At 47.5% G+C, this 15,253-nt stretch overlaps 1 protein-coding gene across 7 annotated transcripts in view; it reads left to right on the forward strand.

Annotated features, from left to right (window-relative positions):
• Pnoc (prepronociceptin) overlaps positions 1 to 12,318 on the forward strand; it is a 28,362-nt gene extending 16,044 nt beyond the window's left edge. For 6 of the 7 annotated variants that reach the window (XM_040740702.1, XM_013117249.3, XM_005075253.4 and 3 more), the window contains exons 2-4: positions 273 to 421; positions 8,759 to 9,149; positions 11,960 to 12,318. In XM_040740702.1, coding sequence (XP_040596636.1) covers positions 296 to 421; positions 8,759 to 9,149; positions 11,960 to 12,045 — 603 coding nt within the window. In that variant the 5' untranslated portion in view covers positions 273 to 295 and the 3' untranslated portion in view covers positions 12,046 to 12,318. Of the gene's footprint in view, positions 1 to 272; positions 422 to 8,758; positions 9,206 to 11,959 lie in introns of all 7 variants that reach the window. The other variant, XM_021230214.2, reaches the window with a different exon arrangement.
• Positions 12,319 to 15,253: the final 2,935 nt, after the last annotated feature.

Consider the following 15,253-nt stretch of genomic DNA (forward strand, 5'->3'; position numbering starts at 1 on the left):
CCATCCCACGGCTCTTGTTGAAACAGCAGAGTCTAGCTAAGTGGCAGGAGTCACAAGTGCTCTCCAGGGATCTGTACTGCACACAGCCTATGAATGAAAGCAGGACCAGGCCACCAGTACTGTCTACAGTCTATTCCTTCCCAGAGGAATCTCAGACCTGAGGCATCTCCTTGCTGAGGAATGATGCTTGCCTCCCTGGGTTGAGATCACCAGAGCTGACCAGCCCTCTCCCCAGGCTACACTAATTGGCACATGTCCTCTGTGTGTTTCAGCCACTTGCTTCCCACTCTGCACCATGAAAATCCTGCTTAGTGATGTTCTGCTGCTCAGCCTGCTCTCCAGCGTATTCAGCAGCTGTCCCAGGGACTGTCTCACCTGCCAGGAGACGCTCCGCCCAGACCCAGACAGCTTCAACTTGAAGGTATGTCCAGAAGGCCAAGGAACTCCCCTCTTCCTTGCCATATCCTCCTTCTGACTCCAAAGCAAATGCTAAATGAGACATTCAAGTCTCTGCCAGAGGTCACAGGACTTGTGCAGTGTCATGTGACCAAGAGGAAGCAGGTGGAGCTGAGCTGCATCTTCCTATGACCCCTGTGGTCCTCCCTCTTTACCACCAGATTCCTGTGGTCCTCCCTCTCTACCACCAGATTCCTGTGGTCCTCCCTCTTTATCTTCCAGTAAATATCTATTCATGATGCCCTTGTCCCAGTGTTACACAAAATACATGTAATATATATATATACATATATGTGTGTGTGTGTGTGTGTGTATCTTCTTCCAACACGTGAACTAATTACCTTACTCTTTGCTGTAACAAAAATCCTTGAATCTTAAGGAAGGGATTGTTTTGGCTGACAGTTTGAGAGCACAGTCTACCGTGGAGGCTACTGTATGGAGGCAAGAACTTCCGGCAGCTGGTCACATGGTGTCCACAGTCAGCAAGCACAGAGAGATGATACACTGTTGCTCACTCATGTCTTCTTTATTCAGCCTTGGACTCCAGCCCAAGGCTGGTGCTACCTACACTCAAGGTGGGGCTGTCTCCTCAGCCCCTCAAGTTGACAATGAAAGTCCAGGAACCAGAGAGAATCTTACTTTTCTTAATTTCTGTAGTGTCATAGGATTAATTTTCTCATGCTATTATATATTATTTCAAGTGACTTCTTTCTATGAATATATAACTTGTTCTCCATTCCCCATCTGCTGAGCATGTATATTGTCATCCATTTTTTATATTGCAGATAATTCTACAATAAGCATCCAAAATGCTCTCTTGTGTTTTAAATTTCCAACTTGAAGCACAAAACATTAAATTATTATTCATTAAATGAACTGCTTTTTTACTCCTTTAATTTCAACTTAGCTATTCTCTCCTATGAAATTCAGCATAATTCAATTATTTTTTTTCCTTTGAAGTCAATAAAGTTGCTTTCAGGGCACCATGCTTCAAAACCCTCAGCCTTTCAAAACAGGCAAGTAATTGCTCTTCCTTAAGGCAAATGTGCAGACATGAAATCCAGCATAGCTGGTGCCCAATACACCTTGCTATCTCTCAGCTCCAGGTGGAAACGTGGCCCCAGCCCCAACAGGCAAACATTACACTCCTCCCAGCCTGGACACACCCGTGTTCTGGGTAGAAAGACACAGTCATGCAATCAGGAAGGACATCCCAGATGACCCATTGAACGGATGTGTTTCTGATGCTCACCTATCCTATTTTCTGCTAGGCATGTCTGCCTGGAGGATATCTCATCCTTTAAGAAACATCTCTTGCACCTCTTGCCTGACTTATGAGTCTCTTCCCTCTCTGTCTGCTCTTTCCAAGTCTTTTATATTGGCTCTGTTCCTCTGCCCAGTCCCTAACAGGGATGGCAAGATGTGTGCTTCTTGAACCTCCAAATCTCTCCCAAGATGCTACCACATACCTTGGCTTCTCTCTCCTAGGGTGCATGTAACTGTCAAAGGGACCCCTGAGCTTGTCTCCCTTGGGCTCAGGCCCAGTCCAAGGCATTCTTTACAGCTCCCAGGAAACCCTGCCTTTCTTTGCTGTCCTGCTACCTTGCACCTGCCTCTCCCTGCCCCTACCCACTAAATCCCACTTACACTTCAAGGCCAAAGTTAAGCTTCACATCATAACAAACACGCTGGCCACTCACAAAGGCAAAGGTCCAAGTGGAGTTTTGATCTGAAAATTCATAGCAGAATCAGAGGTAATGCTAAGCAGCACACAGGAGAGGGAAATAGGGGTCTAGGAGACCCAAACCAAGACAGAAGTTCAGGAGGGTGAGACCAAGGTCAGGACCAGCTAGAAAGAGCTGGAGAGATGACACGGTCAGAGTGACAGTCTCCACTAGACACTGTGCTACTTGGGGGAACAGCAGCAGCAGAGAGTTCCTGGGTCTCTGGGGTCTGGCTCTGGTATGAGAATGAGCCCCCATGGGGTAGATTGCATCTTTAGCCCCACATGCTCAACGGGCCTATATCTGTAGATCCCACAGAGTTACGGATGGCCAGTGTACGTAGCATGAAAATTAACACCACCAGGTTTGTTCTGTCTACAGTGACCTTTATTTCAAATATGCATGCACACTTAACCACCAGTCTGGCCTTGAACTTCATGAGGAAATGAAATAAATTCTTCCTGGGTGATGCTCATGGGTTGTGCTTATTCTGGCTCTTGTGCGCTCGCTCTCTCTCTCTCTCTCTCTCTCTCTCTCTCTCTCTCTCTCTCTCTCTCTCTCTCTCTCTCTCTCTCCCTCCCTCCCTCCCTCTCTCCCTCCCTCCCTCCCTCCCTCCTTCTCTGTCTCTTGCCTTCTCTCCTCTCTCCCTCTTTCCCTCTTTCTCTTTCTCTCCCTCTTTCTCTCTCCCTTCCTCCCCACTCTCTTTCTGACTGAGGTATGAGTTCCTTTGCTGACTCATCTGGGTATCCCAGCATGGGGCCCAGTGTGTAGCCCATAACAGGGCTCAGGCAGCCTGCCCCATGGAAATTGTATGATTCTCGGAACATGAGGCTCCTTGCTGAGCACATCCTGGCCAGCCACTGTAAGGTCTTTCATTTGGGTCTTTCTGGGGTGGTGAAGAATTGTAAGTCTGCTTCTATCTCTCCATTAGCATCTGGAATCTTTGGGGGCCAGACAATACTCACTTTACTTCCCAGAAACAAGTCAGAAAATGGATTGGTAAAAACCTCACAGCTGGAGATAGACGCTTTCCCGCCCCCCTCCCCAGGAACCTGTTGTTTGCTTGTTTTTCTGCTTCTAGCTCCTATTCCTTTTTAACCCATTTTAGGTAGAACAAAATGTCAAGGGCATAAGCAATTATGTCTCATTCTCTGAGGCTGCAAATCTTGCCCATGTCTGCTCTGATGAGGGCAGTGATGGAGGGACTCACACTTCAGCAACGGTCACCTACCAGTCTCTCTGCCAGATTACATAATCCTGACTTGTTCCCAGGATCCTCAGGACACTTGACTCCATCAGAAATTTTTCTATTTTCTACTCCTGGTAGGTGGCCCAAGTATGGTTGGCTTTTTGATAGACTATAATTTTGGTCAGCAAATGACTCACCCAGTGCAGTGTCCTCTGGTTCTTCAACTAATTGTCAGTGGTGCTTAGTCTGTCAGTTCAAGCAGAAGAAACTAAATTCACAGGGCTATTTTAGAGTCCAAGATGAAGACAACACACTCTCAAACAGTTCAGGGAAATGCTTGTAGAAGTCCTGTTGCAACAGAAGTTGCCTCTTGGCATCTCTACCTGCAGGTAGGGAAAATTCTTTGCAAGTGATTTGCAGCAGAAGCTCTTCTAGTGGATTTTTCCTGTGATATTCATCTGCTGCCCTGATAGGGTCTGCCTTTGAACATACATACCTACATACATACATATATACTCAATATTTTATATGCATATATATTGTGGGGGGTATGTACACATGAGTGCAGTTGCCCGTAGAGGTCAAAGAGGTTTTTGAATCCCCTGCAGCTGAAGTTACAGGTGGCTGTGAGCCACCCATAAGTGCTAGGAATTAAAGTTGGGTCATCTATGAGAAATATACTCTTAACCACTGAACCATCTCTCCAGCCTCTGGATTTACTTTTATAAAGTCTACAGTGGTTAGGATTGAACCTAGGGCTCTGTGAATGACCAGGCAGGTGTGTTATGGCTGAGTTACATCCCTAGTCGTGCCTTTGAATGTTTTGGCAAGACCTCCTAGAATAAATAGCTCCTATGCCTCACTCAACCTGAAAGAAGGCATGCAGTGACTGTCTTCATTCCCCTCAAAGGGCCAGTGTGTCTTTTGATAAGCAGTGGGAGGCTAGCACACAGGCCTGACCTCTGTGGCTGGGTTACACACTCAGCCGTACCCTAATCTTTGATCCAGACATCCAAATGGCCCTTCGCTCAGTCTCTTCAGAAGCCCAGCTTTGCAAATCAATTTGGCACCAGTCTAGGACTCCAGATGCTCATGCAGACTCTGGCTTAATATAGCAATGTCATCATCATGGCTGAGAAAATGTGTCCAGCTCACTTAATAAGCCACTAGCCCATCCCTGTGAAGCAGCTGATAAGGACCAGAGGCTTAAGCACTAGGCTCATATGCCCATCTGGCCCTAAAAATGCAGTTGTATATCTAGATACCCCAGATTTCCCTCAAACCTTCTAAACCAACCGTTGTAATGATCCGGTCAGTATCTAATTTATCTGGCAGTGTGTTGAATCTCAGTTAAGACTGTGGCATCTGGTCACAAAATTACATTTTCTCTCACTGACACAAAATCCAATTACCATCTGGAATTAGAAGGCCAGGAGTGCTTGGTTCTGGTGGCCTCTAGATGTGTCTCTTCCACCTGTAAGCCAAAGGAGCAGAAAATACAATGAACATTGAGGGCTCCTTCTCTGTAGAAGGAACCAAGGGTACCCAAAGGCTAAGCTGCTCCCAGCCCCCCCTCCTGGCCTTATCAGTGCTACTGTTCCTCCCTGTGCTCCTGTTGACCCCAGACAATGCTGTTTAAGCAAATCTGCCGTCTTGGACATGAGGAGCTGGACAGCTATTTGTTACTGGCATCTGTTCTGTGTACCAAAGGAATTTTACTAACATCTTCAGCTTCTACATCCCATTAGAAGACACGATAGACTCAGTTGGTTAAGGAATCGCCTTGCAAGAATGAGGACCTGGGGGCTGGAGAGATGGCTCAGAGGTTAAGAGCACTGGAAGCTCTTCCAGAGGTCTTGAGTTCAATCCCCAGCACACACATGGTGGCTCACACGCAACTATGAGATCTGGTGCCCTCTTCTGGCCTGCAGGCAGAACATTGTATACATAATAAATCAATCTAAAGAAAAGAAATAAAATAAAGGTACAGCAAGTGGGGAGAATAAATCTCATGAGAATTAAACTCACCCGCTGGCATCAAAGACCTAAAGGCAACAGGGAGCCAATGAAACAGATTTGGTGAGTTCAGAGCTAGTGTCACAGTTCTAGGGTCTTCTGTCTTTTTATTCTGCCAGAATATTGCCCCATGCTCATTTGGCTTCCAGAACAGGATGCCACCCTCCAAGTCAACTCATGCTTCAGGATGGCTTCAGAAGGACAGCCCAAAATGCCCACATTGTAAACCAGATGCTGAAGGAAAGCCAGGCAGGAAGGAATGGGTTGTCTTTCCTGTCAAGTCAGCTCCAAGTTCATCGCAGGCCCCAACTGGTCATTTTCATTCTTGACAGCCACCTCTGATTACAAGGAGGTAGGGAGAGGCACTATTGCCTTCAGGAAGGAATCTGGCGTTTATGTACTAGTAAGAGAGATGGCTCTGGGTGGGCAATGGACAGCCTCTGTACCACAAGGGGTTCAGGGGAGCCTGGTGAGAGTGCCGGTTTGATGGGGACCCTTGAAACACTCTTCATCACAATGGTAAGGTCAAAGAGAAGGGAGACTTTCATCTAGGTGAGACTGGGAACATGACAAGAGTCAGGGATGAAGCCAAAATGTACATAGTAAGAAACATTGTCAGTAGAGACTTCGAAGAAACCCAGAGACAGGAGGGCAGGGGGATGAGGTCAAGGTCAGGACCAGCCATGGGGTGCTGGTAAGATGGCATGGGCCAGCTGCTGGTCTCCACTAGAGGATGTGGTGCTTGGGGAGGTGGGTCAGCCACAGAGAGTTCCTGGGGCACTGCCTGGCTTGTATCTAAGAAGATGCAAGTCCAGTGGATTGCAGGTTTAGCTCCACATACCCAAGCTGCCTGCATCCAGAGTCTCTTGGACATCACTTGCTATAAATGAGGTACAAATAGGAGTAGCTAGTATAAATAAAATGAAAACTAGTGACCCTAGCGTTGACCTTTACCTAGTGGCTTTAGTTTACTTCCCCATTTATTCATGGATACATGTGTGTAGTGTAAGTGAATGTTTGTGCCCCTGTGTGCATGTATGTGTCTTCCCCTATCCTTCTCCACCTTGTTTCTTGAGACAGTCTCTCTCAGTGCATCCAGAGCTCATCAGCTGATTAGAATGGATAGCTATGGTGCTCCACCCTCTTACCCCTCCCACTAGAGTTATAAACAGTACCACTATGCCCAGCTTTTACATGGGTGCTGGGGATCTGAACTCAGGTCCTCATGCTTGCACAGAAGGCACTTGACCAACCAAGCCATCTCCCCAGCTAAAGAGTGACCTTAAAATATGCCTGCAGATATAATCCCATGCATGCTTCCCCTATTTCTGCAACCAGTCTGTCCTTCCCTGGCCCAAAGGGAGAAATAGAATTCTTCTCCCTGAGTGACACTCATGAGCTATGCTAGGCTCCAAAAGCCTACGAATATAGCAGGCTATAATTTGGAATGCCTCCATTCTGTGTTAACTTGCTGTGTCGTCTGAAGATAAACTAACCACAGCTCTGAACCCTAGTTTCCTTGCTGGTAAAATAATGGAGCAGAGTCAGAGGGTTCTCTGTTTTCAACTCTGAAACTCTGCAAATTTGGGGGGCAGGTAGTTATATGTAGAACTGCTGTACAAAGATTAGGGAGATGGTTCATCAGCTGTCCTGGGTGGTTTTGTCAACTTGGCACAAGCTCAAGTCATCTAAGAGGAAGGGGCTCAATTGAGAAAATGCCTCCATAAGATCAGGCTGTAGGCAAGCCTGTAGGGCATTTTCTTAATTAGTAACTGTTGTGGGAGGGTCCAGCCCCTTATGTGTAGTGCCATCCCTGGGCTGGGGGTCCTGGGTTCTATAAGAAAGCAGGCTGAGCAAGCCTTGAGAAACAAGCCAGTAAGCAGTTCCTCTCCATGGCCTCTGCATCAGTTCCTGTCTCCAAGTTCCTGGCCTGTTTGAGTTCCTGTCCTGACTTCCTTCAATGATGGACTGTGATGTGGACGTGTGAGACAAATAAACCCTTTCCTCTCCAAGTTGCTTTGGTCATAGTGTTTCATCATAGTAATAGGAACCTGAACTAAGACATCGGTAAAGAGCTTCTACACAGGCATGAGGATCTGTGTTTGATTCCCAGCACCCATGTAGAAGGCAGGCATGGAAGCACACACCTCTGATCCCAGTACTAGGGAAGCAGACATGGGAGGATGCTTGGGGCTTGCTGACCAGCCAGTATAGCCCAAATGGCTCAAGTCATCCAGGTCAGTAAGAGATCCTGTCTCAAAAAATAGAGTGGAGGGGCCAGTCAGGTGGCTCAGTGGGTAAAGACGCTTCCACTCAAACCCAGGGACCTGAATTTGACTCCTGGAAGCCACATAAATGTAGAAGGTGGCCACATAGTGTTCTCTGACCGCCGCACTCACACACAACAATAGCATTATTATATTATTATAATAAAAGACAATGAAATTAAAAATTAAATGAAGATACCATAATAGAGGGAGTCATTATAGGTTTGAGAAGAGATCTGGCACTAGTGAGATTTCCAGAGATCTACAAGGATGACACCAACTGGCAATCTAAGCAATAGTGGAGAGGCTACCTTAAATGCCCTTCCCTGATAATGAGTTTGACGACTACCTTATATGACATCCTAGAGCCTCCATCCCATGGCTGATAGAAGCAGAGGCAGACACCCACAGCTAAGCACTGAACTGAACTCCTGGAACCCAGTGGCAGAGAGGGAGGAGTAATGAGCAAAAGGGTCAAGACAGGGCTGGTGAAACCCACAGAAACAGCTGACCTGAACAAGGGGGAACTCTTGGACCCCAGACTGATGGCTGAGAGGCCAGCATGAGACTGATCCAGACCCCCTGAATGTGGGTGTCAGTGAGGAAGCCTAGGCAATCTATGGGGCCTCAGATAGTATTTATCCCTGGCATACAAATGGACTTTGGGTGCCCATCTCACATTAAGGGATGCTCTCTCAGCCTGGACACATGGGGGAGGGCCTAGGCCCTCCCTGGAATGAAATGACAGACTCTGGAGATCTCCCATGAAGGGAGAGTGGAGTGGGGATTGGGGGAGGGGTGCAGGGGGTGCAGGGGAGGAGGGGTGGGAGAGAGAGCTGGGATTGATATGTGAAGCAAGCTTGTTTCTAATTTAAATAAATAATTTTTTAAAATTTAATGGTGATAGAGGAAAATAAGCAATATCGACCTCTGACCTCCACATACGAGTGCATACAGACACGCACCCCCATACATACATAAACTGCTACCCAATGCTTGAGAAATAGCAGCTTAGAAGCACGTGACTTGGAACATAGATGCTTCTATATCTTAGCTGATCCCTGGCTTTGTCCCCTTTTCTCTTCCTCCTGCCCGTGTCTTTGCAGGTGTGCATCCTGCAGTGTGAAGAAAAGGTCTTGCCCCGCCCTCTCTGGACTGCATGCACCAAAGTCATGGCCAATGGCTCTGGGAAGCTCAACCCTGTTGACCCAGAGCTCGTGTCAGCTCCTCTTTACCAGCCAAAAGCCTCGGAGATGCAGCATCTGAAGCGAATGCCCCGGGTCAGGAGCTTGGTGCAAGCTCGAGACACGGAGCCTGGTGCGGATGATGCTGACGAGGCGGAGCAGAAGCAACTGCAGAAGAGGTTTGGGGGCTTCACTGGGGCCCGGAAGTCAGCCAGGAAGTTGGCCAACCAGAAGCGGTTCAGTGAGTTTATGAGGCAGTACCTGGTCCTGAGCATGCAATCAAGCCAGCGCCGGCGCACCCTACACCAGAATGGTAATGTGTAGCCAGAAGGAGCCCCTCCCAGCTGCACCGGCCACTGCAACCCATGAGTGAGTTGGGCACCAACCAGCAGGGGGCAAGAAGTGACCTCATAGACACAACTGTCGCAGGCCTAAAAACATATTAGCCAGCCCCAAACACACACACACCCCACCCAGTCCCTCTCCCTTTTCCCCACACACATCCAAAGACTCCAGGTCTTGGGAGGCTCGGTTGGTAAAGAAATTCACATCTATCCCTCTCACCCATTTCTCCAGGGAGAAAGATTTTTTTCCCACCATTCTCCTTGAGGCTGACCACTCCCATTCAGAGACTGGTTACCATGGGGATAATAGTAGTATGTTAAGATAACTAATTCCTCTGTAGCTCTCCAGGAGCTTAGTTACTATGGGGACAGTTAAGTGGACCAATTCTAACAGTCAGTTACCATAGCAACCATTCGGCTCACCTTTCCTCAGAGACTTTATCTGAACAACAACAACACACACACACAAAAAAACAATAGTCAGCCCTCCTCTTAGCCATTTGCAAAAAGGCTGATTACCACTCTACTTCAAAGACCGCTTACCCATCTCACCCTACATCTCAAGGTGGCTAAACTCCATGGAAACCATTAGTATTTCCCATTTCCCCCTGCCAAAGACTTTCTGTTGGGACCCAGAGTTATGCTTTTTGCTCTCATTTCTTCCATTAACAATTTGGTCAGCCTTGCGCTTTGCCAAAGAAAGACCAGTCGTTTATCATTAACGGCGTCCTTGCTAAATCAGGACTCCTGAATGTGGCCCAATGGAACCAGTAGGTTTTAGAATGTAAACTAAGGAAGACTTGGTCTTTTCCTTCTTCTCAGGTTTCGCGTGTCCCCCCCATGTTTCACCCCACCCTCGGGTACACACTTACACACAGTCATAAAGCCTCAGAAGACACACAGCAAAGACCCAGTTATTGCCAGCTGATTCCGTATCCAACGCTCTCCAGTCATCACCAGTGCACAGCTAGGGAATGGCATTTGGAATTAGCACGGTGGATTTAAGAAAGAATCCAACCATCAAGTCTGTGTCCCTTCATCCATACAAGTCAATGTGAACATAAGCAGAGTCCCACACATGTCCTGAGACAGCTCAGAAACACAGCCTCATATAAAACATGAGTTAGTCTGACCACATAATGCTGTTCCAACAGAGCTATTTCCCATCTCTGATGCAAAAAAAGAAAAATGCACGCATCCTCTCTTTTTGCTTCCCACACATCCAAGGTAGCCGTGTTGTTCACAGTCCTTTTTTGAGATAGATGCATCATTTGCTAATCTTTGGTGCCCTGAACTAGTAACCCACTCGGTTGCAGCAAGCTTATCCCCAAAGATGGACACATTTACTAGGTTGTGGGGAGAAGACCACTGCATTTGTCTCAGTAGAATGGTTCATCTCCAAAGAGCCTGAGTGAACTTGCACTCCATTCTTGACAAGCATGCTATTTCTAAGCCAGACTTGTCTGATATCTAGTAGTAAATCTTCCAGAAGTAGCACAAATTCTTCTGAGTCTTAATGGCATTCTTTACAGCAGCTCTTAAGGGACACCAAAGCCCATATCTAATTCTAAACTACAGCAATATTCTTTCAGTTTAAGATCAGTCCCATTAGCAAGAATCAATTTATTTGAAAAGAAAAAACGATTTGAGCCAGACAATTGACTTCTCTGCTTTTCTATTATACTTCCAGCTGAGAGGCGCTGTAACAGGGCTAATAACTGGTTTCTGTCTGCTGCTCTGCTCAACATGCAAAGTTCTTGATGGAAACATTAGCCAGCTCATTTGGGTATTATTAATGGCTGTCCTGTCACTATGTAACCAGGTCTCTCTCTCTCTCTCTCTCTCTCTCTCTCTCTCTCTCTCTCTCTCTCTCTCTCTCTCTCTCTCTCTCTCTCTCTCTCTCTCTCTCTCTCTCTCTCTCTCTCTCTCTCTCTCTCCCTCTCCCTCTCTCCCTCTCCCTCTCCCTCTCTCTCTCCCTCCCTCCCTCCCTCCCTCTCTCTCTCTCTCTCTCTCTCTCATCTGCACATGCATGGTGGTGACTTCCAGAGTGGATGTGTGTTAATGAGCCAGTTGTAGCCAGCTGAGACCTTGTGCTTATCTGCATACACAACAGTCCAACTTTGCCATGTGCGTGATAAAAATCCTGACGATTCCCATTGGCGTAGTTGTTCCTGGCGTCTAAAATGCCAAGTCAGTCTACACTCAGAAGACTGGAGTTGGGAGAAGGGGCTATCCAACACTGGAGCTGAATAAAGAACCTGATGTGGCCTAGGAAGACAGGGCATTGCAGTGCAGACCCTGCCATGGAGGGTCTGGGAGAAGGGCACAGCAGGTCTTGAGGACAGCCTCTCCTGCTCTGACTATATTTCCAGTACTTTCTGCTGTGTCCAGCCTTGACCTTCTAGACATCAGCAGCACATTCACGGTCCTGTATTCTCAACATGTAGCTTAGAGAGCCTGTGTCACATAGACAACTTTAGGGACACTGTTTTCACATAGATGCTGTGAACCGGGAAGGGGATGGGTGGTACTGGGAAAAGGCTTGTCACTGACCTCTTAAGTCACAGCCCATCAACCTCCCTTTTAGCCAATGCCTCCCTCCTGCCAGTAGTAGGCATAAGCGGCAGGTAAGTGGAGGGCATCTAATAAGGACACCTTCTGGTCACTTGCTGTGGTGGTCCCACTTTGGGTTGCTTTAGTCTTACTCGCTTGGGAAAACAGGACAGATGGCTCAGCAGACCCGTTGGATTTGACGTTTTAATCTTTTCTGTCTCCCCAGGCATCCAGGTGATCCCCAGAGCAGCATGTGTCCACACCCAGACCTGCAGGCCGGGACTCAGGATTCCTTCTTCCCCAAGGCACTGAGTACCCCGGCCCCTCCCTGCCCAGCTGTTGCCCCCTCCCATGGCATGTTTCACCTCAGCCCTGTTGCTACATCAGAGTGTATTTTTGTAATTTCTCCAGCTCACATTTTAATGGCCCCATCTTCTCACTCATCTCCGGCCCTCTTCTGGGACCAGGTGAGAGGAATATGAAATCAGACCTGGGGTTCTGCCTCGTCACTGCCATAACCTGTTTGTATTGACCGATCGTTTGAAACAACTCTCTCCATTAAACTTCTACTGAGCAAATGGTTAATAAACTCGTTGGCTGTTTTTAAGTGACGCGATGAAGCATGGACTCTGCAAACACTGTGAAAGCCACCTCTCCCAGAAGCACAGGCTGGAAACTCACAGACAGTTACGCGGACTATAAGTTTGGCAGAAGATGCTGGCATATGACCACACTGAGGGCCACAGCCAAGGGCACTGTGAAGCCAGATGCAAATGACGGTGTGGCTGTGTAAGCAGGGGATGGGAGGGGAGACAGCAGTTCTCAACCTTTGAGTCCATCCAGCTGCTCTTGGGTCCCAAGCCCAGCTCTGGATCCAGCAGAAACATGTTTTTAAAAGCTACCACGTACAGGGAGGTGGTGGTGCACGCCTTTAATCCCAGCACTCAGGAGGCAGAGGCAGGCGGAACTCTGTGAGTTCAAGGCCAGCCTGGTCTACAACAGCTAGTTCCAGGACAGGCTCCAAAACAATACAAAAAAAACCCTGAAACCCTGTCTCGAAAAAAAAAAAAAAAAACGCTACCAGGTGATACAAAAAGTCTGTTGAGAGCCAGTGGGTTGTAACAGAAGCAAGGGAAGGGCAAACCTGCCCACCTACTCTTTTCTCCATGTAACACTAAACGTGGTAAGGTGTGTGACTGTTGAAGTGCAGCCAGGAAACACATAGAGACCCCAATAGGAAGGACTGACCAGTGTCTACACGGTAGATGGCTGTAGAGGTCCATTCATTCCTGCTGAAAGGACAGAACACAGCTGCTTTTCTATAACCTCCAGGAACTAGTTCAGGACCCCTGTGAGTAGCAAAATCACCCATTGCACATAACAGCACATTTGTATATAACCTACAGACAAGCTTCTGGGCACCAAAATTATTTCTATCTGTGCTATCTAATACAGCATAAATAGCATGCACATAGTTGTTTTATTATATTCCTTAGGGAATAATGAGAAAGGCCTGTATTTGGTTGGGACAGATGTAATTTGTTTTTTAAGATTCTCAGTCCGCATTGGTTGAGTCTGCTGATGTAGAACCCACAGATACCATTGCACAACTGTACCATAGAATGGGTAAATTATGAGCAATGGCTAATTTACTCTGCTCACACTGTTGTAATTTTAAAAAGCAGCACTCGAGAGAAAGACGCTATGCTGCACATCTTGGAGAGAGAGGTTTTTACTGGGGGAAAATGAGTGGGAAAGGGGGGAGGGGAGAACAGTCTCTGTGGACAGGAGAGGCAGAAGAGAAGAAAGAGGCAGAGAGGTGGGGGAAGGAGGAGGGAGGGAGGAGGGAGGGAGGGAGGAGGAGGGAGGAGGAGGGAGGGAGGAGAAGGAGAGACAGACAGGCAGGAAAGCAGAAGTGGGGGAGGTGGGCAGGGCCCTTTTAAAAGGGAACATAGTGAATGTGTACAGGTGGTACTCTCAGTGGCTGCAGCTGAGGGCGTATCCTGTCAGAACCCTAAGGACAGGCCAGTACAGATGCCTAAATACTAACACACACTTCTTGAGGTCAAAAAGTACAAGATCAAAGGGCCTTCACTGTCCAGCGATGTCAGGGAGCCTTAGAACCCAGCCCTGGAGATGACACTGAACTCAGAAGCAGCTCTGCACACCTCTGGCTCTTTCAGTAGTCACTCACTCCAGCTCCTGCCTAATGCAAAAAAAGTCCCAGGTCCCCTTCCTGCTCTCCATCCACCCTCTAAGGTGGTGCACACTGTGATCTCGGTGCTAAAGAGGCAAGAGGAGACCTGGACTGTGTTAAGAAAACCTGGAGGAGGGGGTGCAGATAATGCTTACAAGAGCAACACAATCCCCTTTGTATTCCAAATGTCCTTTGAACATTAAAACACATCCCCTCCCACTTCCGACAGCCTGGTTTCACAGGCTCTTGGGATATCAAAGTTGAATAAGTGCGTGAGTGCGTGCGTGAGTGTGTGTGTGTGTGTATGTGTGCACATTTTCTGCTTCTAGGACCCTGCCCACAGAGGCCAGCTTAACTAGCATCTGTCCACAGCCTGTGAAAGCCAACGTCTCAGGAGCAGACTGTCCTGAGAAGTCCTTCTATGCTATGGTTTGGACATGTCTGGGGAGGTCCCCAACCTTCATGTGCTGGAGGCAAGATGCTCAGGGTGGCAGTGGGAGATGGTGCCTGGGGACCCCAGCCTCTCTGGCTTCCTATTGTCACACTGCGACCCTACCCTTGGTATGAGTTCCCAACGTTGCACCTGCTTGGGAGGTGATGTGTTCAGGAAGTCCCTTACAAGAGCCAGTCTTTCAGTCTCTAAACCTTTATTTTAGAGTTAACCCATCTCGGATAATTTATTATAGCTATGAAATGCTGATGAATATATAAGAATGTTATTTATTTTCTCCTAAATTCCCAGCCATTCCCTATCAAGCATAGAAATATGTCCAAAATATGTCCTCCTTTGAAAATGAATGTAAGCCATAGAAAATATCCACTGCCCAGATTACAACACCAATACTATCACCCCACCCTACCCCAGTATGTACCCTTGGTAAGATATTCAAACTCCATGCCTCACTACCCTCATCTGTTAAAGCAGCTGTTCTCAATCTGTGGGTCCTGGCCCTTTGGGGGTCGCATACCAGATATTTACATTACAATTCATAACAGTAGTAAAACTAGAGTTATGAAGTAGCAAGGAAAATAATTTTATGGATGCGGTCAGCACGGCAGGAAGTGTATTAAGAGGTTGCCGCATCAGGAAGGTTGAGAACCACTGCTGTAAACACTCAGCCTACTAGCCTGGGAAATACAACCTACTTGCATTTGTTTCAGGACATTGAGCCCAGAGCCACACGTGTGTTCCTCTACGGAGCTACATCCCCAGCCAACCTACTGGAAGTGTAAGCAAATGAGTCCCCTTGCCCACAGTGTCACATGGTGTCATTTCACCTAATTGTAGGGGCAGTTAAGAACTCAAGGCAGGCACACACTAAG

The sequence above is a fragment of the Mesocricetus auratus genome, unplaced genomic scaffold, assembly GCF_017639785.1.
Source record: "Mesocricetus auratus isolate SY011 unplaced genomic scaffold, BCM_Maur_2.0 Super-Scaffold_100707, whole genome shotgun sequence".
Lineage (NCBI taxonomy): Eukaryota > Metazoa > Chordata > Mammalia > Rodentia > Cricetidae > Mesocricetus > Mesocricetus auratus.